This window comes from Protopterus annectens, chromosome 13.part0 (genome assembly GCF_019279795.1).
Source record: "Protopterus annectens isolate FY-2018-M chromosome 13.part0, PAN1.0, whole genome shotgun sequence".
Classification (NCBI taxonomy): Eukaryota; Metazoa; Chordata; order Ceratodontiformes; family Protopteridae; genus Protopterus; species Protopterus annectens.
The window spans coordinates 1,048,587,531-1,048,614,884 of record NC_056747.1 but is presented as its reverse complement, the minus strand read 5'-3'; the positions used below and the strand labels follow the sequence as shown (position 1 = coordinate 1,048,614,884).

The following is a 27,354-nucleotide window of genomic DNA, read 5'->3' as shown; positions in this document are numbered from 1 at the left end:
TAGGGGGGTGTCGTCACTTTATTTTGATCAATTAACTAAATAATGAGCAACAGATGTTGTTTTTATGTATTTAAAGACGTTCATTCATTAATGTAACATTGAAGTCTGAGGAAGCGTCATTAAGACGTGAAAGCGCTTACCATTTTACCGGTTTTTAACAGTCTTTCTTGTGTCTCATTGTGAATAAACCTACTGAATTTTACTGTTCAAGAGAGTTTCCAGCGGATGGTGTACCTTTCATTTTGAAACAGTATTGACCCTAACCATTATGTCAACCTCCCACACACCTCTGTGATTTTATTACAAAGGTTAAGGATATTTTTTTCAGGTAAAATTTAACTGTTTAGAGTTATTAGAGGTGACCAGAGGGAATGTGGGTGAGAGGGGGTAGAGCTGGAAAGATGTCCTGTGTTAGGGAGTAGGTCTCCACATAATCTATTTCTTGAAGAATGCTGGACAGAGTAAAGTGATTTTTATGGTAAACTACACTTTTCTTTTTACTTTTTTTTTTTTTTTTTTTTATTGTTTTTGCTTTGCTCTGGAAGTTGTAATGAGGAGAGGTTATAATTTTATATTTAAAATAAAAAGTAGGTAAGCTGTTAAATTGATGTGGAGCAATTTCTGGTGAAGAATTTTGTCAGAATGGTTTAAATGGAGGCTTATGGTAAGTGAGGAAATTTGGGGTATAAAAGCAATTTGGTAATCTGAGAGGAAAGCAAATAGTAGACAAATTACAGTAGTTAAGCTAATGAGTAGAATATTTACTTGTGATGAGATGGGGAGCCAAAGGAGTTGTATAATGTTAGTGCAAGTCAATCAGTTTAGGCCTGCTCAAACCAAGTGATTCTGCAAACCTAGCCCAACAATGCTAAACAGATGGCCTGAAGCAGAGTTTTGCTGTGGCTGTTAAAAGACGGAAACAAAAAGTGAGGCTACACCCCTATAAACTAGTTATAAGGCAAACTGGGCGTTCAAGCATGCTTAAACATAAAAGCAGCCCACACAGGTGAAGACCACAGCAGTAAAAGCACAGGTAAGCAATGTATGACCTCTGTATATGCAGTCTTGGCTGTGGTAAGCTTAATAGCTGAACTTTGTGAAACAGGTTACAAAAACAATAGCTACAGTTATCTAAAGTATTTAAAGTAGTAAAGAGGAAAAGAGGTGTAAATTGCAGGTGCCTTTGAATGCTGCTGTGTAAGTTTTCCCTTCACTACTGGGGGCTTGTTACACTTTAAAGCACCTTTTTCCCCTGTACTTAAATTCTTCCTATTTTGCAGTATTATATATGGCAACTCTTACAGGAATAACAAAAGTTTTATTTGTGTTGTGCTGTCCTAACTATGAACCCCTGTGACAAGCACTTTTTACAACCTTAACTGTCTAGTGAAGAGAAAAAAGACCAGGAAAATGAAAGGTGAGCATAAAGTAGCATGCTGGTAGCAGATAAGTAGACTAACCATGTGGAAAAGCACATTTAATTGGGCAATTAATGTGTAAATAAAATGAAAGGCTATGTAAGTGTTGTTTGCAGAAAGATGGGAAAATGTATTAGAAAACAAGAAGAGGACAGACAAAAGTGCACTATGTTGCTAGAAATAAAAAAGGACATAATGTTCTAGAGAAAAGATCAAACTAATTGAAACATTACCATAGTACATCTCTAGCAAAATGCACTCTAACTTATACAAAGTCCAATACCCATTTCAGTAGCAAATTTGTAGAGCTGATAACATTAAGAGCTGTTTAACACAATATGCATTCAATTAAAACTGAGCATTACTGTAAACAGTGCATTCGACTGCTCAAGCATAAATAATGTCAAAACCTGTCTTTTTTAAAATCTAGCACACCATGTTGTGTATTTATTTATTTTTTACAGCAATGAAATACGCACTTTTTTTGCTCTAAGAAAATAAATAAATAAATAAAATGAGGTGCCCTGGTTCTACAATCCACTACTCAGTGTGAAGGCCATCTCGGGATGAGGTGTTTCACTTAACTTGACCATTCGAGTCAGAGAAGCAGTCACATCAGAGTTGTATTGCAAGGTTTCCCTAACCTCACAATGTTCAAATGGCCATCACACTGACTAGAGAGGGCTAGCATCAACATGATGTGTTTTTTTTTTCTTTTTTTAATTAACAGTATATATCACATTCTTTAAAAAAAAAAAGCTTTAACTGTAATGCTTGGCTGTTCTGGAAGGCAGTATGTGAGGGATATTCAGCTGAATTCTGGAGAAGAACGGTGCTAGACTGAAACATTCTTCTTCTTCTTCTTTCGGCTTTTTCCCAGTTAGGGGTCGCCACAGCGGATCACCTTGTCCGTTCATGATTGGCAGCGGAGTTTTACGGTGTCGAGTTGCCAGCCCGGCGCCCAACCTTCCACAGAAGGCACACACATATACACACTCACACCTAGGGCCAATTTAGAGTGTCCAATCCACCTACAGCATGTCTTTGGGATGTGGGAGGAAACCAGAGCACCCGGAGGAACCCACACAACCACAGGGAGGACATGCAGACTCCGTACAGAAGGCACCCCAGCCGAGGATTGAACCAGAGAACCTCTTGTTGTGAGGCGGCAATGCTACAGTCAGTGCTAGACTGAAACATTATTGTTATTATTATTATTACTTTTTTTTCCCATGATGCGGGCAGAGATCAACCAGATATTTTCTAGCAATGCTTATGACCTTGTGATTTCTGTGAAGCAACTTAGAACACTGTAATGTGTGGCAACTTGTCTGTGTGGGTTACTAGCAAAGAGGAAACTTCATGGCTCTAACTGCTGGGTGGGGGTTGGGCATACATATCACATGTCCCTAATTTTGGCTCAAACGTTTTCTCTATCTCTCCAAATACCTAGTAAAACTGGTAATTTGGGGAGAAAAAGTTGTGGATTGCACTAAATAAATAATGACAGCAATTATAGTTATAGATTTATTTTGCTTAAGAAAATACATGCAATTTCACTTTCCGTTCATAGGTTCATAGGTTGTTTCTAGGCTAATGACCACTAGGGCCCTTATAAACCTAGCCAGACACCCCAAACCTATTTGGATCCCAAGTATCATGAACATATATATGGAGGGGCATGTTAGCAAGAAGGTAACTAAGGGATTTGTAAGGGGTGCTAGTTAAAATAATACTGTCTTAGTGGCTGCTTCTGTCCATCAAGGGCATGGGGGCAAGATCAGGGATAAATTTATGATTTCCCAATTCCCAGCAAATTGTCAAGGTTTCATTTATGTAGGGTCAGGGATGGAACTCTGTTTTATATGGATAAGGAGCCTATTCCATAGTGCCAGGATCCCCTAGGACACATATCTGTTTCCTCAGCATGTTCTGTTTATGTCACAGTTGAAGTTCACATCCCTGAATCTAGTGTTTCTGGTGCTGTTTGTTTTGTGCATGTGAAACAGTTCCATAAGTGCTGGGTCTGAGGAAGCCTCATAAGCCAGAAAAAGATCCCCTTTCAGCAGCCTATAGGAGACTAGATACAGAGACAAAGCCTTTTGGCTATCAGTGTAGCACAAGGTATTCATGCCCTAAATTTTTCTGGTGAGAAAAGTTTGTGGGCGTTCCAACTGTTGTAAGTGTCTGGTTAGGTACATGCTAAAGGGGACATTGTACTCAGTGAGGGGTCTGATAAGGGACAAGTAGAGTAGTAGTTTAACTTCCTTGGACCTGGATGCCATACCCCTACCTATAAGGTGACATAGAATTATTTTCTTACTTACTTTGCTACATGTTGGTCAAAGGCCAGATTGCTGTCTATATATGCTCCCACATTCCTTACTACTGGATTGACTCTTAGGGGTGTTTTATCAATGGAATAATTAGGTTGGGTTGACAGTTTCCCAAAGGGCATTAAAATGTATTTTTGACACTGAGTTTTAGGCCAAGACTTTGGCACCAGTCATTTGTGTTTAACCCTCTTGTAAGATGTTAGCATCTTGAGGGAATCTATAATAGCTCCCGATTTAGAGTCATCTGTGAACTCAGTAAGCCAGAGGCCTTAAATATTAGACTTGCCTTCTGAGAAGTAGATGCCAAACAAGAGTGTGCCCAGTATGGCGTCATGGGCTACTCCTCTGGTACTTGGCCTCTTGGAGGAGGTGATCTCATCGATCCTGACTTCTTGGGTCCTGTCTGTGAGCCAATTGGCAATCCAGCGAGTTATGTAGTTATTTATTCCTAGCTAGAGAGCTTGTCAGCAATGCCTGAGTGGGGTATGCTATTGAAAGTCTTGGCCAAGTCAAAATACACAGAATGTACTGTTCCACCTTCTTCCATTGCCTTGGTGATCCTCTGAAATAAGTCTACCAGGTTAACGAGGCATGACCACCCTTTAACAAACCCAAAATGGGATGAGTCCAGTGTTTATAAGTTGCAAGGGACCTTGTTTATCATTTCCATGATAATTCATTCCATAACTTTGCATATTAGGATTGTTAGATTGATGGGTCTGAACCTCACTAGGTCAAAAGATGATCCACCCTTGTGGTGGGGAATGACTGTTGCAATCCTCCATTAAACTGGGATGTAGCCTGATTTGGAGTTGTAGTTGAAGAGTGACTCAAGTGGTCCTGATCGGTCATGTTTTAGACTGTTCAAGAGGCAACCAAGGATGTTGTCAGGACCCATAGAGGCAGTCTTTTTGGATTTAGTGAGTGCTGCCAGCTCTTGGTCCCTGCTAATAGTTGGGGAAGTATGTTGGCAAGGATTTTACCTGGAGGAGTGAGGGGGTGAAGTTTGAGCTGAATTTGTCAGTTGGTAGAGTTGCTATGTCACCCTGAATAGTGACGGTGGTACCATTCACCAGCAGTTCAGCACACTGCTGTGTGTTACCTTTAAGCCCTTGTGATTGTCTTTAGCCTGTGAAGCTATCCTGACCTCATAGTTAGCCTTATTGGGCTTAGTTAGACCTATTAGTTTTCTTGTTTAGTTGTATAAGTGAGTTGTTTTTCTTGATTTTGGCCATGAGGTTTTTTTCTTTTATTATATACCCTGTTTAGGTGAGGATTCCACCAGTGGGGTTTGTCTTTAGTGTTTGCTTTGGGTTAACGTCTGGTAGTTACAGCAGCCTGTAAGCAGCAAATCACATTTGTATAGGGACTCTGTGAATACTTCTGCACTGATGACTGTGGTCTTTGGGTTGGAGGGCCTTGAATTTTAACGAACAGTCCCTTAATATGATGTAGTTTGCCTTTGAGTAGTCCTTAACTTTTCCTGGTTTACCTTGGAGAAAGCTTTGTGATCCACCCTCCCTAGTGAGGAAGTGACACTGGAGGTTCATCTCTCTCCCATGTTGGTAAGTACCAGATCCAGTAAGTTTGATCCTCTGGTTGGAGTGTGTACTATCTGTTCCAGGGTGTTTGTGTTAATAAAGTCCAGGAAGCATTGTGCCTCTGAATTTGAGGCAATGTAAGTTTCCCAGTCTATAGAGGGGTAGTTAAAGCCATCCATGAATAGGGTGTTTCAATGGATGGTGAGCACCTCCAGTAGGTTTAGGCAGGAGTTGTGAGAGTCTAGAAGCATAGCTGGTGACCTGTAGCTAGCCATGATATGGTGAAGGACCTTATCTATGGTGACTTGCATGTGGATGACCTTGATGATATCATCCTGTTTAACTAACCAGGAGGTATGTATGTTGCTAATGTAGATCAAGACACCTCCATCTTTGGCCCCAATCTGTGCTATCATTGTTCTAAATGTGTGGAAGGCACTATAGCCTTGCACTGCCAGAATACTTTCTATGGCTTTAAACCATGTCTCAGTAAAGGCATAAATGTCTACATTCTCCATAGTAAGAATATCTTGAAGGGTGTGTAGTTTTTGTTTAAGCTCCTAGCACTGAGCAGTAACACCTTAAGGATTCTTGGAGATTTTTTTCACCATGTTGGTAGTTTTGTCTTTTTGGCATTGCCTAAAAAAGGCTCTAAGAGGGTGGATCAAGTTTTAGCAAATATCCAAAAGCCTAGGGGGCAAAAATACCTCACTAAGAGGATCTTAGGCCTTAAACACTTGTCCTATATGGACAGACTCAAAAAACTCCCATCTATTCTCTGTCTCATATCGCATATGTAAAGGCAATCTCTGCTTGATTTACAAAGCCATATCTGACCCAGCTCTGTTAGAAATGCTACATCTAAAGAAATCCCAATCCCTCCACACTAAACGCTGCAGAGACCTCAACCTCATTACCACAATCAACAGAATAAGCTGGAGGGACAGGTTCATAACCCAGAGACTGCCCATGCTATGGAATAGACTTCCCATACATGTCCAGCTGATCGCCTCACTGACCCACTTCAAGAGAAATCTTGATGAGTGGATGGGAAATAGAAAATTTACCCCAGGGATCACTACAGTGGCTATATTTGACAGATGCACTGGGAACTAAGGTCAGGTGGCATGATGCTAGGGTAATCCTATGGGCTAGGCTTGTAAAGGCTCCAGGGCCATTAGCCTAGTACACACCTATGAACCTATGAACAGGTGCAACCCATCCTTGGCAAGGCAGCATGGTCTGACAATATCCTCTCATTCTGAGAGATATTGGATCCCCCTGAAGTGACACCAAAAACTAAGCCAATTAATTAATTATGCTATGTTTTCACTGTGGCATCATCTTTGGTGAAGGTGGAATGTTGCACATTGCAAGACTTGTACCTGTCTGTGAAAACATGTTCCAAGATATCTCTTATGTCTCTCTTCATATAGTCAAGTGAGGTATATCTCAGGTAATTTACACCCACATGGACTATGACAAAATCAGATTGGTGCCTGGAATGCAGTGACTTGAGTTTGTGCATGATGTTGTGGATTTTGGTTCTAGATAGGAACTGACCATTATCTTTTCCTTGTCTAATCTGGTGAGTAGGGCATTAATGTGTCATACAATGGAATCCCAAATGACAAGAGTATTAGGTAAAGTATATACTTAACATATGGGCTGTGATCTTAGGGGACCTTTGGGTATAGGCGTATGTGAGATGTTTGGTGCTGCTTTCGGTGATTGAGGCTTTGGAGGTTTTTGAGATCTGGGAAAGTTTTTTATAAGCATCTCAGCATTAGGCAATCTCTGTGTGTGTGGTGAGCTGTATGTGTGAGGGGTGTAATGTGGGTATTGTTGACAACGTCATTTGTATGTGAGATTTTTGCCTCCAAGGAAGTTATGTAGTTACATCTCCCACACACTGTTTTCTTTAATGAGTAACTGGTTGTCTGGGAAAATAAGACAATTGTTACATTGCCCTAGGATGCCCAAATCTACCAAGCTGGCCACAGAGACATTAGGAAATTGCATGTCCATGTTATCTGGTCCTGTAAAAAGGTGGGCTGTTTAGGATTAAGGATTGGGTTTTAATAGGGGTCTCCTAGAGTAGTGGTTAAGGGCAAGATGTTATATAAGTGCTAGGAAATGGCAGTGCTATCTGATGTATGAGCAAGCTGATCTAAGCTTAATTCCACACAATGCCACACTGCTTAACAGGTTTCAGACCTAATCCTAACTTTAGAGGGAAATTCTACTATCTAGGCATTTGCTATCATACAAGGCACTGCTAACCATGCAAACTCACCTGTAGTAGACAACAATGCTTGAAAACTGATTCCTATGCCCTCTAACCAATAAACGACCACACTTTGAACTCCCTGGAGTGCTTCTCAACTCAGAGAGACCAGGTGAACACCTTATGTCACAAAATGGATGATCGTAGAATTTCTTAATGTAAAAGCACAGCAAAAAGTAGCTCCCTGCAGATTAAGCAACAAACAACTACCAAGCAACTAAGTTAAAACATGATCAAAAACAATGATGATTACTGTTTAAGGCAAGTACAAGTTCAGTTAATCAAGAAAATATTCTTATCTTAGCCTTGATGGCTCTGGATGCAGTTTTGTCAACTCTTCATATCAATAATAGCAATATTTTTAAAAAGTGTCCGCAGTTATTTTTGGATTTGTCCCTGATTCGTGATATAAAAGGTTGAGTGGCATAGAGTTACGATTCGCTGGATGAAAAGTAACTTGATGCTCTTTGTCGTTTGTTCAGTTTGAAGTGGTCATTACTGTCTGGCTTTGCAGGATTAGTGTGCATTTCTAAGAAGTTAGATAGGCTACTTAATCTGACACTTGATATGCACAGACAGATTAGGTATAATTGCTTTGGCTTTCTGTAGAGCAAAATGATAAGCTGACTGCCATTGCATATTATTCTGATTTTGCTGGACTACTGTTGTTTACTTGGAGCAACATAGCATATTGTCATGTGTGGCAGTTGTTTGAAACAAAAGTGAAATGCATTCCATTTTGAAGATGGTTACCCTCTTTTATCACAATCCAACATCTTAATTGTATATAGATGTGGCTGTAACTGCTTGCTGGGATTTATCTTGATAACAGTAACTTATCCTATCGTCACTTGCACAATTCATAGTCATTTTTCAAAGGAATAAAATGCAGCATAGAATACCCAGACCTTCATTACTTCTAGAGGGCTGGTGGCCACCACACACCAAGCAACATGGGCTTATTGTAGCCTCTGACCCAAATCCCACCTAGTCTAAAATTAGCCCTGCTCAGAAGTGTACACAGAAGGTTGTTGTAGTTTGTGGGGGGAGCTGAGGATGATGTCATTATTTCTTTAACTTTCCTCCCAAACCTCAGAGGGACGCATAGAGGGCCACTAAGTTTGTACAGGAGCAGTATACTGTCTCAAGGTAAGTTGGAAACATTACTGTAACTACTTTTTTTTTTTATTTTCCTCACAATCAAACATCAGATGCATATACAGGTGGCTGTCTTTTGGGGAAGGGTAAAGATGCATTCTGTTTATATATATCTCTCATCAAGTATGTTTTTTAGATATTTCAGTTTTGTCCAAGTTTGACATCAGAGGGGTGACTGTCTTTTTTGGTTAAAGGTGAGGGGGTATGCTGTTTATACAAACAACAGCAGAGACTTAAAATATGATTGTGGACATTTTTCCCTTAAGTTTCATCCCAATTTTACATTAGCCAGGATACATAGAAAGTGGCTTACACAAGTACTATTTCCAGGTATGATTTATGTATTATCAAAAACATTTGTCCTCTATGTTTATCATGCACTGATGTATGATTAACTTTGAGCACTAAACCTTAGATGCAACCGGTTTTCTTTTAAATGAAAAAAATAATTATATATTGAATTTCTTTCCTTTATATATGATTTTTGTTCAGCCATCACTGAATGAAACTGTTGGCAACAAGCTCACGAAGAGCATCTCTATCCCTCCCTATGGCTTCTGGTGTCTACTGGTCCCTAGACCCCAGCTTAATTTAATTATTACAGCAGTCTTGGTCATTTAGGGTGTGTTAAAAGGATTCAGTGGTAAACCAAAGTTGAAGAGCAAGTCTAAATTTCTTACCTTAATAATGATTTTTGTTCAGACCATCACTGCATTAAAACATTGTTTAAAAAACTGTAAAATGCACCTCAGAGCATCTAGAAAACCCATGGCAGACCCCTGGCTTAATACATTTATTTCCTCCACAGTTATTACAGTGCAGTTTTAGTAATTTAGGATATGTTGAAAGGATTCAGGGGAAAAACAAAAATTGAGAGAAAGACTTAATTTCTTTCATTAGTTTTGATTTTTGCTCAGGCCATTATTGCATGAAAAAGTTTTTTTTTTTAACTGTGAAGTGCACATCAGAGCATCTAGAACCCCCATGGCTTTTGGGGACCTGGTGGGCCCCAGACCCCTGGCTTAATGTAGTTATTTCTACCCCAGTTATTACAGTGTTTTCTTAATTAGTTGTGGTGTGTTACAAGGATTCAGGGTAAAACAAAGTAGAAAAGCAAAGGCAATTTCTTCCTTTATTCATGAGATTTATTCAGGTCATTCTTGGATGTAAAACTTGTGTAAAATAAACTGTAGAATGAACCACAGAAAAGAATCTAGACTTCCCATGGCTTATCGAAACTCTCAAGAGTCCAACCTAATGTACTTCCTTACCACGTAGTTATCAGAGAACAGTCTTGCCTACATAAAATGTGTTGAATGAATGAAAAAATGCATGGAAAACTCTAGAGTAAGGCAACTGAGAACAAGAAAGAAAAAGGATTATTAGGATGCATGCAAATATGGGTAAAGGGCTTAATGAAAAAGTATCCATTCGACCTATACTTCTTAATAGACCTCTTCCTAGGTAACTTGTGCTGTTATTATTCTGTGTACATTTTAAGCTGTTATTTATTTATGTTTTTTTATTTATTTATCTGCACAGTTTTATCTCTGTATTTTTATATTTTTATATGCACTTTATATATGTATTTATATGCACTCTATATAGACCTTGATATGAGAGCATGATGTTACAGCACTGTAAGATTTTGTATGAGTGTAATTGATTGGTTGAACTTGATTTAAAGCCTATTGGTTGAACTTGATTTAAATAGAGGATGATTTTGTGCATTTGTTCTCTGACGAAGCAGCTTGTTGCTGCAAAAGTGCTCACCGATTTTTTTGTTATTAAAGAGTTAATGTTTTTAAGTGTTGTGGTCTGGAGCCTTCTTCTGTTATTATTTATTCTTATTTTATACTTCGTTTTGCTGAAGGACCCATATCTATCTATCTATATATATATATATATATATATATATATATATATATATATATATATATCTGTGTGTGTGTTTGTATATATATATATATATATATATATATATATATATATATATAGCTAGACAGATATAGATATACATATGTATACATGTATATATACAGTATATATATATATATATATATATATATATATATATATATATGTGTGTGTGTGTGTGTGTGTGTGCGCTTATGTACACTCATTTGTGTCTGCAGTGCAAAATATTGAGTGTTATCAGGCAACATAAGATGCACTGACTAAATTTGGGGAAATTAATTTTAGGTGACCGTTAAGCAGTATGAGGACATTACATTACCCCCTACATGACCCATTCCCTCGTACTCAAGATTTCTGAATATGTTTTTAATAATCCATTTCTAGAATGTGAGTCATAGCTCCCAGCCATTAAAAAGCCAGATAAAGTATGATTGGTCTGAGAATAGTTTCAACATTCATACAAAAGTCCTGTCACTAATCCAGATGTTATTATTATGAAAGCAACAAGGAGCTCAGGGTGATGCCAGACCTAAGCTCACTGACAAAGAATAAAAAAGGCAGAATTCTTTACAGGTTATGTAAGAAATTGTGTACTTCTGCCACTCAGAGGATCAGGGCCATCAACTCTCCAATACATATGGGTCAATACTGGAGCAAGGGGGCTAGCCACTGACAGACTCAAGAGTTGACTCAGGGCACTGCAAATGTCTTTAAATTTATCCCAGACTTCACAGAAGAATAGTAAACTCATGAGAAAGTGCGGTTTTGACACTATGGATAAAAGCTTCAGGGCTGCTAACTCAGGCAGTGTTGTTATGACACATACCTGGCTGCAGGACCAATCCTTTCCTGATGATTAAGAAAGGATGCTAAGGATCAGCTACTAACTTCCTCCCAGATAAGAATAACTTGGTTGGGGCTCTCCCTGGAAATTTTCAAAAAGTTGGAGGAGAAGGGGAAGCAATGCAATCTGCCAAGCAGCAGTGTCATTCCCCAGTCTCCATGCATTCTGGGAACAACCTTTCCAATGCTTGGACCATTTATAGAACATAGATTAATCACAAGTAATACAAAGTCTAACATCAGAAAAAAGAATTATGTTGATTGCAGCCACAGGTGACTTCAGAGACGTAATCAATTTCTGCCTTTCGGGGCCATATCTTCTGTCTTCTATTCCAAACCACAAGCTACAGCACATACACTGCCCATTTGTAGAACAACTGCTGGACTACAAAGTAACCCAGAGTCCACTTTCTAGAATAAGGAATGGGATAGTTATTAGAGCTGTTTCTGCTTTTGGAAAAGTAAGAGGGACATTGGGCAGTGGCTTTGCGATGTCTGCCATGCAGACTGTACTTTTACTATTAGAGAAGGAAGACTTCCTCATCATGCAGATGTAGAGGATGCTTGCCAACACATGACTATGCATACAGCAAAGAGGCAAATCCTCAGATTCAAAGTGGGAAACTCCCACTGTCAATTTAAGTGTCTGCCCTTTGACTTCTCTGCTGTGTCAAGAGTCTTTTCCAAAATGCATAGCTCCAAAGTTCACAGCTAACCATATTTGAATGAGTCTTTAAAACTCTTTCTATAAAAGAGGGATCAACAGTCCCAAACCTTATAGTGCAGTGCTGTCAGGTCTTTCAATCTCCCTGAATGCAAAAAATATCCCAGTTTAGCTCCTAGTCAAAAACAGAAGTACTTTAGGACCAGCCTTAGTACAGAGAACTAATTGTTACAAGAAAGGTAAAGCTAATGAAGAGCTTTTCTCTGTCCATCTTCCATACACCTCACTTCCAAGCAGGGACCTTCCAAAGGTGTCTGCATGATTTTCCCTTTCTAGTAACCCCATAAGGATAATTACACATTAGAATGATCTAGTGGTAAATTGCAGCCCTATGTAAGCAATGCAAGCAACTTAAGGAGTATGTCCTCATTCAGCATTAACTAAGGAGTCCAAATACTGGCATTATCAGATCTCAAAGAATTGGGACCAGTCTTCACCCCACCAGCACCAAACCATAGAGAGACAACAGATGTATCATACTGTGCATGGAAAGCACAATTGCTACAGTTTTGAGTCCAGGCCGGTGAACCTGAAATTGAAGGAAGTAGCATATTACTGAAGGAGATGGTGGCCGTCCACTTTGTTGGTTTTCCTGTCAATCCTAAAACCAAGAATGTAACAGTGATATAACACATCAACATGCAGGTGGTACAGAAAGCCTGCCTATTTGTGCCACTAGTGACCCAGCTTCAGTTACAAGCCAGTGGTGCGGTCAAAGACAAGAAAAAAACAAGTGACTTTTACTTCATTTGTTTGAATAAGAAAAGGATTTCCTTCCAAGTACAAACAAAATGTGCATAGAACAGAGGAAGTATGGCATTTGGCTGTTTGAATCAAATTAATGAGAGAGAGAGAGAGAGAGAGAGAGACACTGATATCAGGCATGGCTCCTGCAATATCCTAAGGTTGGCAAACAACTGAGATTATTACATACCATACACCATTTGGATATGGGAAGAAACTAAAGTGAAAATGTCCCAGTCCCACAGTATGATGTCAAACTACTCCTCGGTGACTCTTGATCTTCTACTTATTTGCGAAACATATGGATCTGATTGGTGAGTGACATTGATAAAGCGTGACCAACTAAAATTTATTAGACTGATGTGCAGGGCAAGAGACAAGAAAAATTAGTTGTTGCAGCAAATACCTTGCTTTGCTTTTTACATTTCTGTATACATCATGTAAATTATTGCTAGATTCATAGTGGAAAGACAGAAATATGAGTAGATGCTGAAGAATCTTAACATGCCTTCAGCTGGATGCAATATAAGGGCTAAAACAGCTTTTGACAGCAGCCTTGAGAGGCTCGTGCAGAACTTTAATTACTTCCATCATAGAAGGATCACAGGGACTATTAATAAGTTCTACCCATCTCAAGAGTTTAACAGGGCAGCTGAAGGGGGAATAGTTCATTAGGCTCATGAGATCTGAATACTACTGTGATGTCCCCATGCTGGGCCAGTAATCAAGGAGCCTAAATGTTCACCACTGACAATGGAGAGGGCCGTGCACTTGGAATACAAATGGATATACTCAGTACTTCCAGATGCAGCTCTCTGCACCAAGTACTGTTTGCCTTAAGAGCACACAGGGAACACACACTCAGCCTGGGGTCTGGATTTCTCTATATCTGTCTCCCTGCAGGTCCCCAGTTTAAACCCCCGACTGGTACAGCTGTAGGATTAGGTCCTCAGTCGAGTGTCCAAGTCAAGTCCTCTAGCACCCTGTCTGTAAACCCAGTGTTTTGTGTCCCTGCCTCAGGTAGATGACACACACACACACTCTGTGAGATTTAATTTACACACACACACACACACACACACACACACACACACACACACACACACACACACACACACACACACAGACATACACACAGGAAAAGCTGGCACAGATTTACCTGTTGTGCCCTCTTCTGCCCAGAGTATAAGGTAGTTATCACTGCCACCAGACACTCCACAATCAGCTACTGTAAGGCCCTTAACAAAGGGTGTCCAATTATACTGTTTACTATTAATAGTAATACAAATGGTAGTTGTTGACCAAGACAGCTAGGTCCTCAGGATTGGCCCACAAGGTATCACCAAATAAATATAAGCCCTCTCAAAGGTTAAGTACTTTCTAAAAAGAACCAGCCACAATGAAAAGTTTAAATATATTTAATAATAAATAATAGAAGAACAGGAAAACACTAAATATATATTTACAGTAAACCACAGTGTTCAAATCACAGGAAATATTGAAAATAAGATTGATGGACAGACTCATACAAACAAAGAAATACAGTCTCTAAATTAAGCTTCACTATATTCCTGACTGAATCTAGGAGAATTACTATTCCTTAATAACTTACTTGACAGAGCAACGCACAATGAAATACATGAGCAGTCTTTCTAGTCAGGTTCCCCTAAAATAGAATACTAAATAATCAGAGATTACTCCCTGTAAAATATAATATCCAAGATGGCTTCCAGAATGACCTCATCTAGTCACCTGACTCTAGGTTCTCACAATATTCCCCTTTGAAGCTGAAACAGGAATTTAGCATAGACGGCTACACTACACATCTAAATGTTTATAGCAGTGTCTGGGGCTTCCCCTCCTTTTACTGAGTGAATGAACAAAGGCTTCTTCCAGACTCATAGTCTCCAGTCCTGTTCAGAAGTGTGAGGTGATGTTTTAATGGTTTAACAGCTCATTTATATTTCCCTTATTTTTTTAAAGTAAGCTAGCTGGTTAACTTTGCTGTCTCAGTATCCTCTATTAAAACATATACATTTAATTCAATTATGATACTACATGTACATTTCTTTTCATTCCATCAGGGTGCACTGTTGATACATTTTAACACAAGCAAACCTCACAAATACAGTTTCAGCACAGGCATCTGTACAAATCAGTTTTATATACAAATTACATATATTTATTTACAAAATTCCAGCTAGCTTTGCTGGCACAAGTCATTCATCCACTGCGCTATTTCCCCTGACATGGCTGGCAGTACTTCCTATTGTTACAACTACAATCTGAGTAACAGGGCAGATCTGGAATTAGTACGATTTAAAAGACAGAGTGATAAAGAACTGTGACTCTCACAACAGCTCAATGACTGATTTACATTAAAATGAAATAATGCAAAGCCACACATGAGGCTCTATTGTAGCTCTGCAATGCATACCTAGATTTATATTTATTGTGTTTATTAACTAGTCTGCATGTCCTCCCCGCGGTTGAGTGGGTGTTCGAAAGACATGCGTTGAATGGGCGTGCCTTCATTGAAGGTTGGGCATCAGGCTGGCAACTCGACACCATAAAAACAACTGCCAATCATTAGCAGACTGGAGTTCCACTGTGGTGACCCCTAATCAGGAAAAGCCGAAAGACAAACAACAACAACAACAACTGGGGAATGGTTTGATCCACAGGGGGTCTGCTACAGCAAAGGCAAGGCAAGATATGATGCAGAGAAACAGCAAAACAATTAAAAGTAGATTTAACATAATGTAGCAATACAAAACAGTAAGAATGACTGGAAAACATTCCTGAATAATGCATGACGATATATATATATATATATATATATATATATATATATGTATGTAGAGAGAGAGAGAGAGATATACATATACATGTATACAAATTATTTAAGATTCAAACTTTTGCAAAGCAAGACAAAAGGATATACAGTTTTGTTGACATACTGCATCTAGACTGTTGGTGCTGCTCTGTGCAGTTACAGCAAACATTCTGATTCATTTTGCATATTGTATAGTATATGAAATGAAGTAATGAGGCACACATCAAGCAACATATCATGTAACTCTTCCCCCCATTACCATCACATCAGGTTGACTGAGGTAGTGCTTCACTGTGAAGTTGGCAGCTTTGCTAATCTGCTGTGGCATAGCACAACACATTGAGCACAAACAATTGCCTAATTAACGATTTCCGAGGGCTCCATTTGGAGCTGCCTTTCTGAATTGCTCGGTCTGGTTGCGGTAAAGTGCAAGCTGGGCAGCTTGGTGCTGTGTACCATGGCAGAGCTCTGTGCTTCTTTTGAATTCACCCTTGAGTTTTTAACTGAGGAAGGAATATCTGTGGTATGGAATGCCACACCTCTAACAGCCTACACATATCTTGCTTTCCAGGGCATTTTCTGAAAAATAAACTTAAAAAGCATAAGATAAACAAATGTAAATATTTTGTGAACCATAACAGCTAATAAAATTGTACAAATAGCACTGTTGTCAGTTAGAGGTATTCTTTACAGTGATAGATGATGCATTCATATTATGTTCCATAAATATTGTAATATATTATGATGCACACACGCCACAAATTATATTTTTTGTAAACTTTCACAACTTTTTATATCTTGAAAACCATACAGCCTAGACATAGATTGTTAGAATATTTTTGTTAACCAGACATAAGCTTTTACATGACAATAAATTCCCCTGTAAGTGCATGTTTATTGAGCTATGTACAGAAATATGAAAACATATGCTTAATTGTATAATTAGTACAACAAATAGCACTGGGTATCTCTCAAGATGTACAACTTATAGTACAAGTCTCTCAGTTATGAAAATATGAACATAAATGTGAAAATATTTGTTTTTGTCTATTTATTTAGTTAGTTTTTTGTTTGTTTGTTTGATTATTGGTGTTGTGCACCAATCAATACTGACCAATTTCAAGCTCAGTCCTGGTGAATGCAAAAAACATTTCACAAACAAAAACACAGAAATGTAAGCAATAACAGAATAGTTCAGACTAATTGCATAGAAATGTATATATACATTTCATTTAACAAGCACGGTGCAATGCACAGTATATACATTATTTTGTAAAGTTAATCAATATGATCATTTATCAATATGAATAATAACGGGCAAACCAGGATTAATTTCTCCACAACAGGATATCCTGGACTGACAGCGTTAGTGTCATTTTGTTAATGACTCCTTTTTTCTACTAATACTACCAGTTATTAGCTGGTAAGTCAGTTTGTTTAAGAATCCAGACCCCAATTAACTCCATAAGGCAGTTGTTGTTGTTGTGTCTTTCGGCTTTTCCCAGTTAGGGGTCACCAGAGCTGAACTCCGGTCTGCTAATGATTGGCAGTAGATTTTTACATGCCGAGTTGCCGGCCCTAACGCACAACCTTCAGCGAAGGTACACCCATTCACGTATGTCTCCACACAGGAGACGCTCTAGCTAAGAATTGAACCGGACAACGTCTTACTGTGAGGCGACAATGCCGCAGCACCACCACCGCAGTATGTGTTAATTGGAAGTACACAAATTGGTGTTTTACGCTTGTGTGAGTTAAGCTCAAGATTTCTGCATTTGTCTGAACACTGTAACTTATGTAAAGATGATTCCATTGTAAACAAAAAATCTGTGCTATATATAGATAAAGGTTGCCCAGGTCAAAACATCTGTAAAACAAAATGCAATACTGAATACTGATTTCTTGCTTCTAACCACCCATTCCTCCTTTATGACCTGAAACTTTATCAATCTGACTATGATTTGTAGTGTTAAAGTACTAGTGCATGTGTGGAAACTGGTGTCAGAACAGCTCCAAAGACACAACCAGATTTAGTAGCATAGCTAACATTGTATTTGAAACCATCCTAACTGCTTACTTAAGAAAACAGAGGTTTTTCATTTGTTGCATGTGCCTTCATCTCACACACTCATACCTCTCAACTGTTCAAAGTTTCGCAGAATGTCTAGATACTGCTCATTTATTTGGTCTGTTCCTCATAAAACGTGTGGTTTTCTGACAATCATTGAGGATTAAAGTCATTAAATAATGACAGACATTTGAGCTTCAGACTTCATATGCTTCAGAAAATGCATGCCAATGCAAAATCAATTGTCAATGTTCTAAGTTTATAACAGTAATATTTAAACTGTCATAGTTTGGGGCCTTTGTCCGTCCCTTATTTTAGCTTTGTCAAGAATTTGTGTACTAACAGGTTGAGAGGTGTGTACACACTGGCTTGATGAAGTAAAACTGAATGTATCTTTTTTTTATTTTGAAATGGTGAAACCAGCACAAGTAAGTGTAAACATTTTGGGGGGATTCAGACCATTTTGGTTAACATAAAACATAATTTCAGATTTTATAAGCAAATAATGGCCAAGGTGGCCTGCTAATTAAATTGAACTGAATCAAACTATAACACATGAGTTTGTGCTTCAGACACATCTTTACTTAAATTCAAAAATGTGAAGATGTGTTTGATACAGAAATTCTTGTTTATAAACCCGTAATTAAATTTCATTGTTCAGTTTTTGTAGCTGTTATTCCCTCTGTAATCAAGATGACAGGATGTACTGCCTAAGTATGTTGTGACTTCTCTTGGAACATGTCAGTAAAAAGCATTTAATTAGCTGTTTCTATTAATTCTTTACACCAGTGGACAATGTTAAGGTATAAAGGGGTGCTTTACATGATCGTATGATAAGCTTGACTGCTACAGGCTATTAGCAAATGTAATCCAGCTTCCACATGGCTCCTTTAGCTACTCTGTCTTCAGCAATTTCTACCCAAATTACCATGGTATTAATGGTGGCCTCTCTTCTCAGGAGGCACAGAAGCGCATTCTGGAATGTTCCATCCTCTGGTTATCAGTATTCTTATCTGAAACAAAACAAGATAAGTGTTACAAAATTCTGTGAGTTGTGAAAGGAAAGCATTACTTTCAATTATATACTGAATTATCTTGGCCAATTATTCAGAGGTATTTTATTTGATTCATGATGTACTATGCAGAGTGTTATATGGCACTTTTAAAATGGCAAAGTCTAATCTTATTTCCATATGTTAAGGGAGACTCTGTACAACACTTTTCAAAGAATTGATGCTCAGTTCTGCCACAAAGCAGCAGTTAACTTGCATTTAAACTGGGGTTTAGGGAGTCCTTATATTTTAAGAGGAGCTATTTATCTCTACAGGATGATTTATTGTTGCCACGTGTCTCATTTTGCAGCCGTTCAGCGTATTGTAGAAACACATTTGCAGTCAATCAACTCAGAATCAGACAAGCTAACTGATGACAGCCAGGAATGTGACAGCAATGAGGACAACACCCTGCCTGAGACTTCAGATGTTGACAGCTGGGACCCAGAGTCATCATGTGATCCGGCAAACGTGACAGAGGTGCCTACAGAATGCAGACTGGATTCCTGCAGTGACAGAGGTGAGCAAACAGTAGCCGTACATTCTGTGATTTCTTTTGCTTGCCTATAGGAAATTGTGATACAGACAGATGTTTACTGTGTGAGGCAATCCCATTATTGTGTGTTTTGCTTTGTTTTTCAAATCTTGTCAGCGGTACAGACTAGTGATAGTAGTTCATGATATGCATAGTTCATAATACTGTGATTTCATTCAAAGAGGAAAATAGCATCTGATGGTAGAAAGGAAACACTTAGCACACCTAGTTTACAGATCCAATTTCTGCCTGCAAAAAATAATGTGTCAGTAGGGATGGGGCTATCATGTTTCACAAGGAAAACATATGTCTAGTTTCATGACTGAGCAGTTTTGATCTTTGTTTTTTTATATTTTCTGTGTCTTTTTAATAAATTCGGTACTTACGTATTATTGCAACCACATTTGTCACTGGCGGCTGGTTCCCCGATCCTGCAATATGTCCCGTAATGGTTTTAAAAAGTGACGTGGTGTGTGTGTGTGTGTGTGTGTGTGTGTGTGTGTGTGTGTGTGTGTGTGTGTGTGTGTGTGTGTGTGTGTGTGTGTGTGTGTGTTTTTAAACCATACAGGCTCTTTTCTGGACTGTTATCAAAATCATGTCCAAAACCCCTACTGTCGCTGTTTGTTTAGGTGGTGTACTGAGAGCATGTCCGCTCGATGAACGTTCCTTTTTTTCCTGCCAGCAAATGCAGGTTAAGTAACGGTTTACACTCACATTTGGCCATCAAAGTTGTGTCATTATTGTAGTGTGACTGGTACAACACACTGTTTTACTTACTTTAACAGACATGTAGAGTGAAACGTAACATTCCCAGAAATTAAAAAAAAAGGAAAAAAAAAAGAAATCACTGGTTAGAAGAGGTAGTAGAGTGACTGCGCTTCTGGCTGAGCAATTCCCACCGCAGAGAAACAGAAAAACATAGTGACTGCGATCAAGATCGTTGCAACAGTAATCCATGAAGAAGTACTACGTGGTTTTCACCAAACATGCCTGCACTGTAAAAAGAAAACCACACCATGTCACATTTTATTATGACATTAACCCAATTTGTTGTAGGGTACAGGACCTGTTCAGTTCATTTCAGTTTCAGTAACTGGGAAGATGGCGTGACATGCTAACGCCGGAGGTGAAGTGCAACATGCATCGACAGCTTCCGTATTTTTTCCAATTTTTATTCATAACCCTGCATAAAAGACCCTACCTTTTTAAAGCAAACACATTGTCTCCCATTTTTTAAAACATTACCGGTTACATTTCATTATCGGAAGCATCCGTTATGATCGCAAAAATGTGGTTGCGATAATAAATAAGTACCATAAATTCTTCTAAGTGCAAATTATAAAAGCAGGACCATCAAGAATTAATCATTGCTTGCCCATCAGCTGTGTGTAAATTGTCTTTGTGTCTTTTTGATTATCCCATTAACCTAGAAAAAAGGCAAACACATGCACATCTAACTAAAGAGGAAAAATGTCATCACTAGGTGTTGACTACAGCCAGCATGGGTCCATAAAAGCACCTGTTACAACTGTAGAAGTGATTCACTGTGTATCTTTTAGGCCAATGAAGTGTTCAGCTTTGACTTGAAATCCCACATTTCTGGTAGTAGCACATCGGTCAGTTTCTAAATGTGTACAGACTACTGACAGTCTGTGGACTTAAAACTTTGAGCTAGAATTATGCTACAAATGCCACAGCCTTTGATAGTAGGTATCAGCAGGGGAAGTATTCACCCACACCCGTAATAAATGGCATGGAATGGAGAATGGAATCACTTTATTTTTTCATCATGCTTTTTCGCATTTTTGTGTCATTTGAAAATTTTGAGTAATAAAATGCAAGCCTACATTAAGGATTTTCCTCCACCTATACATTAAGTCTCCACCTGTACATTAAGTCTCCACCTATACATTAAGTCTCCACCTATACATTAAGTCTCTCTTCAGATATTTTAGAGGATGTGAATAGTGTCTCTGACACCTTTCAGGGAGCAGTACATGAACTTGTGAGGTTTCTTAAAACAGACCCTTCATTTGGAATCCAATGCATCTGGCTGCAGATCTACAGAATGGTTAAGGTGTTTATGTCACAGACGTAAGGTGCAGGGTTTGATTCTCACCTTTGAAGAGAAGTAAGCAAGGCTTAGAATGGCCTACAAAGGGTAGCTAGCGTAGTACTTACTTACCTATGAACCAATGCTTTCCAGTGGTGTAGAAAACCTCCGACCATCTGTGAATCTATGGCAAGGAAAAGAATCTGGTATTTCTCTGGTTGTGTGATACTGGTCATCCATCAAATGAAGTGGGTCTGACTAGACACTGGACCTGACATCTGGTATTGGTTGGTTCCCAAGCAGTGCATTTCAGGTTCATAGGTGTTTACTAGGCTAATGAGCACAAGGGTCTTTTAAAGCTTAGCCATGCATCCCAAAATCTCTGAAAAGATCTGGTACCCTTTATAAGTGTAAGCAGGGGGCTTGGGAGGTGAAACAATTACAAGCAAGGTTCTGAGAAATCAACCATTTACAGGCTGACTGTGTCCATTAAAGACATAGGTGCCAAACCATGGATGAATTTCCTGTTTCCATCCAATTATCTAAGTTACACTTGAACTGGGTTAGGGAGGAACTCTGTTTCACATGGATGGGGAGTCTGTTCCACAGAAGGGATAGTCTCCGGAATACATACCTGTCTCTCCAACATATCCTATGTATATCACAGGCAAGGTTTAAGTCTTTAGAACAGGTAATTCTGGTGTTGTTTTTTTTCGGGTAATCAGGAAGTCCATCAAAGTGTGGTCTGAAAATACCTTTTATGCCAGACATAGGTCTTCCCTCAACAGCCTGCTGAATACAGTGAAACAATGACTTCCTTGGACCTAGATGCCATACATTTGTTTATAAGTTACACAACATAGAATGATTTCCTTACTACTGTAGACATGTGATGGTCAAAGGCTACATTACTGTCTGTGTGTCCCCAAGTCCCTGACTACTGGGTTAGCTCTTAGGGGTATGTTGTCAAGATGATAGTTACCAGGGGTAGGTGACTTTTCAAACGACACTATTATGCATTTCTTGGCATTTAATTTTAGTCCATGACTCTGACACCAGTTGTTTGCCTGTGTCAGCCCTTCCTAGAGAACATTTCTGTCAGTTGGTGATTTAATGACAGGTCCTAATTTTCAGTCATCAGCAAATTTAGTCAGCCAGAGGCCATTGACCTTGGGCCTGACTTCAGAGAAGTAAATGTAAAAAAGGAGTGATCCCAGGACATTGACTTTCAAATAGAGCAGGATCAGAATGTATCTTATAGACCAGTAATTGCCACGTATAAACTACCTGCAAGAAACAGAACACAAAAAGAGTTACCAAAACCTTTATGAATAGTTCAGGTATTCCAACCTCATGAATTTTACTATATTACTAAGGAATCCTTGTACCTTTTCATTTTATTGCAGGTGGCTTGCTCAAATGCAATGTTTTTACAGAAGCTCCGATAGGCAGGATTTGCTGTTTCTAAGGGTTGTATAATTTTCCTGTCATTAGGACAATAACTGCCTTAGCTAACTCATCAAGGCAGGGAGAGCCTATCACATTAGCCTCCTTCCCCATAAAGCTTTTAATATGTCAATAGAACCTACCCAAGCATTCTTTTCCACATTGGTTCCAACTAAGGTCCATTTGTTTTTGTTAAGAATGCTAGATACATTGCCTTATAATATCCTTCTATGTCAGGGACTCCTAACCCTTTCATGTCCCTAGGTAATATCAGTCTTTCTCATTTTACTCTTGGTCTGCCATATGAAATCACTCATCCAGGTATGTAACTTTTGCATCATTGCACTGTCCAGCCATGACCAAAAGGATTGCCCTAAGTACATCAGATTGCATACTACTTGCCAGTGAAAGACTTGGACACTTTGAGCTAAATCTAAATCCAGTAACTTCTATTTCCTTAAGTCAGCGCCAGTCTTATCCCAAATAATCTGATAGGATAGCTGCTTATGCATTGGGCAACACAATCCCCAAGTATCTGAAATGGCTTGCTTTCCACCACTTCAGATATTTCCTCTCCAGTTATTTCTCATCTTATATATAACCCCAATTGCCCTGTGGTCTTTCTTTTATTTATTTTACAAATTGATATTTTCCCTGAACTGATTCAACATTTCCATGAGGCGTGGAATGACATTCTGTGGATACAACAGCATATCGATGACATCATCTGTGTATAATGCTAGTTTAAGATATAAATTACACTATTGAAAACCAGTGATCTGAGAGCTTCTGATCCATATTACCAGTGGCTCTAGATAAAATGCAAAAAGTAATGGAGAGAGGGGGCACCCCTGTCTCATTCCCCAAGTAAGTCTAAGGGTTCTGATACACTTCCCATCACCTTAATAAATGATAAACTGATCAGGGAAACTCATAGTCTGTAAGACCTTCACCAAGAACCCCCAATCTACCCTAGCAAATGCTTTCTGCACATCTGAGGAGTGTATCACAAGCTGTTGTTCGTCTTTTTAATTTCTCCAAGTCTTTTGGGTTTCTATTACCATGAAGGGAATGGGCCCCATTCCTAAGTCAAAGTATGATTATAGTTCATGAAATTAGTATTGTTTCAATCTTTGATTTCAGCCAGAAGTGCTCTTTGCAGTACCGATAATGTGCCCAGTAATGATTCCTTCTGCAATTTGTATGGAGTTTCATGTATTGGTAACATATCTAAATACGATTGTAGATTCTTTTTTTATAAGACCCGTTGCTCCTACTACTATTGGGACTGTCTGGTCATCTTTCTTCCACATTGTTCTCATTTCTGTCTGCAAATCCTGATATTTTATGACTTTGTATCTCTCTGTAAGTAAGGCACTGCAGTCACATGGTGTAGCGATTTCAATTATCAATGCCACTTTTATCTTCTTTTCATGGACCACTCTATCTGGTTTTCTCACATCTGTCTTTTGAACTGCTGGTAATGGGTGATCCCATGTGATGTAGACTTTATAATTTTCTATGATGCTGTGTGGCTCATGTTTCCAGTGTTTTTCAGCTACTTCAAAACCATAATGTTTACACAATCCCCAGTGCAACAATCTTGCCACATTATTATGCCTTTCAGTATACACTCCTTCTGTCATTAGTATGTCACAACCAGCAACAAGGTATGTGACTGTTTACAGTCCTGTTTTACAAAACCTACATTTGTCTGTTTCTCCCACATGTTCAATGGACTTTGTAAACTAATGTATGCATAGCCCACTATCTTGGGCCACCAATATTAACCTTTCATCATTTGGTTTGAATGTGCCTCTCCTTAACCATTCTTGCATTCGATCTTGATCAACATGAGGTTCTTTCATAGGTTTTCTATACTTGCAACTATATTTATGCATTTTCCACATTTCTTGTCTTCTCATCTGATCCTTCACCTTATATATTTCTTTTGTTTTTTGGCACGTTCAGTTGCCGCCTGATTTTTATCTACTTCTGGTCTGATTTCCATTCCTGCTTGATGTCGATATGCTTCTGCCAGACTAAGCAGGGAAGTCCATCTTAGATATATTCTCCTCATGTTTCAAAACTTTCACTACGTTTGGGTCTCGTGAGGTCAGCAGATATGTGTGCAGTCCCTCAATTGCAGCTCTATACGTGTACCTCCTTTGGAATGGGGAATATATAATCTACACTGATTTCTATAAATCAATTGGTGAGCATGAAACATCCTTCCCGGTTTCCTATCTAATCTATCCAACATATTTTGGGGCTAGTCGATCACTCCAAAACTGTAAGTTAGGACAGGATAAGCAAATTGGTTTATAGCTTGGATTTTGTTCTCAGATGTCAATGCAGTTTTCAGGATTAATTTAAGTCTTCTAAAATATTCCTTACTAAGTTTTATTCACATTTATTCATGTTTTATTGTTGATCCTTCATCAGTTCCCAAATGTATATACACTCCCTCTGGCTCAAGTTCTTTTATATCACATTCTTGTCCCAAACTGATGTTTTCTTGGTGCTGCAGTTTTCCTGCTTTAAAGGTTGCTTTTGCACATTTATCAAGACCAAATGACATTCTTATATCATCTGAAAAAGTTTTGAACACTTGCAGTTGTGCTTTCAGTTCCTCATCTGATGAGCAATACAGTTTTAAATCCTTGACAAAGAGAAGATAAGTCTTTATACTTTGTTTTCTAGCAGCCAAATTATAGTCACAGCCTAATCTGTTAAGCAGACAGCTTAATAGGTTAAGGGCAAATGGGAATAGTAAAGGTGACAGGGAGTCACCCTGGAATACCCCCCTTTGGATTTTTATCCCTGGAATAATAATTTGTCCTTTATCATAGCTTAATTGCAAAGTGGTCTGCCACTGATTCATGGTTACTGTAATGTAATTGATCAGTGTAGGATGTACCTTATACATTTTTAAGTAGCCTTCTATCCATGAATGTGGGATGCTATCAAATGCTTTTTTGTAGTCAGTCCACGCCATAGTTAGATTTTTCCCCATTTTACAATTCTCCATTATGACTTTATCTAGCAACAGATGATCCTTTGTTCCCTATGACTTTCTTTTATTACCGTTTTGTTCTGTTGCCATGATTGTGTTTTCTTCTAAATGACTATAAACATTGTTGGCATCAATTCTGGTGTAAAGTTTATACATAGTTGGAAGGCAAGTTATTGGTCTATAATTTTTAGGGTAGCTTGCAGGTTCACTCTTAAGTAGGAGCATTGTTTTTCCTGTTGTTAGCCAGGTTGGTGTCTGTTCAGAGTGCACATTTTAATAGTTCTTACTCAAGGCTAAATCTTACTGCAAAGATGTTAATACTTTTAACCAGAAGTTAGGTACTGCATCTGGCCCAGGTGTTTTCCATTTAGTGGATTTTCTTAACTTTGTTTTAATCTCTCTGGCTGTTACTTCACCCCATTTCATATCCTATACCCTTGAACATCTTAATCTTTCTTTTATTTCTTCTATCCATTTAGCACCTTTGTTTTGTTCCACAGGATCTTCATAAATACTACTCCAAAATGTATCTATTTCTTCATTTTTGGGTGGTCTTTCAATTCCTTTTTCCTTGTTTCAAAATTCTCTATAAAACTTTTTGGAGTGATCAATAAATTCCTTATTTTGTACTTTTCCTTTTTATTTATCTGTGCATCTTCTATGTTTTTTCTGCCTGTGCTCATATTTTTGGTTTATTATTTGCAGTAGTGCATTATAGATCCTGATCCGTTATAATACTGCACATTTGCTTTTATCACCTCTCTCTTCCTGAGTATTTTTGTTGATGTGGTCCCTCTTCTATATTATTCTAACAGGGACACTTTTTGTCTTAACTGCTTTATAATTTTCTCTATTCAATATTTCCATGATGGTATTCAATTTCTCCCCTTCCTTTCCCTTACTACCCTGTGTTCTTGTGGTAGAATTTTATGTGTCATTAATTTAGCTGCACAGTAATATATCCTGTTTACTTCTGTTATATCGCATGGATCTCTATGGACAGCCCTAATTACTGTGATCATTTGTTTTATCAAACTTCTGACTTTTTGTGTTTTATTGACCTTCCTAAGTCTATTTCTTTCATTGATCTTAATATATCTGTCTCTATTAAATCAATCAGCTCTTCTCTTTGCTCATTTTCTTCTAAACTGAGCGCACATTTTTTGTTCTAAATTTACTGGGAGCATTCTGTCAGTTTTATGGTATCTTCCTGTGGCACATTCTCTTTAATTTTGTCCTGTGTCATCCATTGCTCTTTCATATGGGGACTCACTGGCCTATCACTCCCCAACACTGACTTATCCAGAGTTGCCACAGTTTCCTGTTCCTTCCTTGCTGTCCAGCTTCAAGTGAACATTTATACTGGTTTCCTATGGAAGG

The 27,354-nt window shown here is 38.5% G+C and overlaps 1 protein-coding gene across 1 annotated transcript in view; it reads left to right on the top strand.

The window, feature by feature from the left end:
- Window positions 1-27,354, top strand: part of PPP1R1B (protein phosphatase 1 regulatory inhibitor subunit 1B) — a 1,016,738-nt gene that overhangs the window by 838,728 nt on the left and 150,656 nt on the right. Inside the window, exon 5 of the mRNA XM_044055047.1 lies at window positions 19,235-19,444. Within this exon, the coding sequence (XP_043910982.1) occupies window positions 19,235-19,444 (210 nt within the window). The remainder of the gene's footprint in view (window positions 1-19,234; window positions 19,445-27,354) is intronic.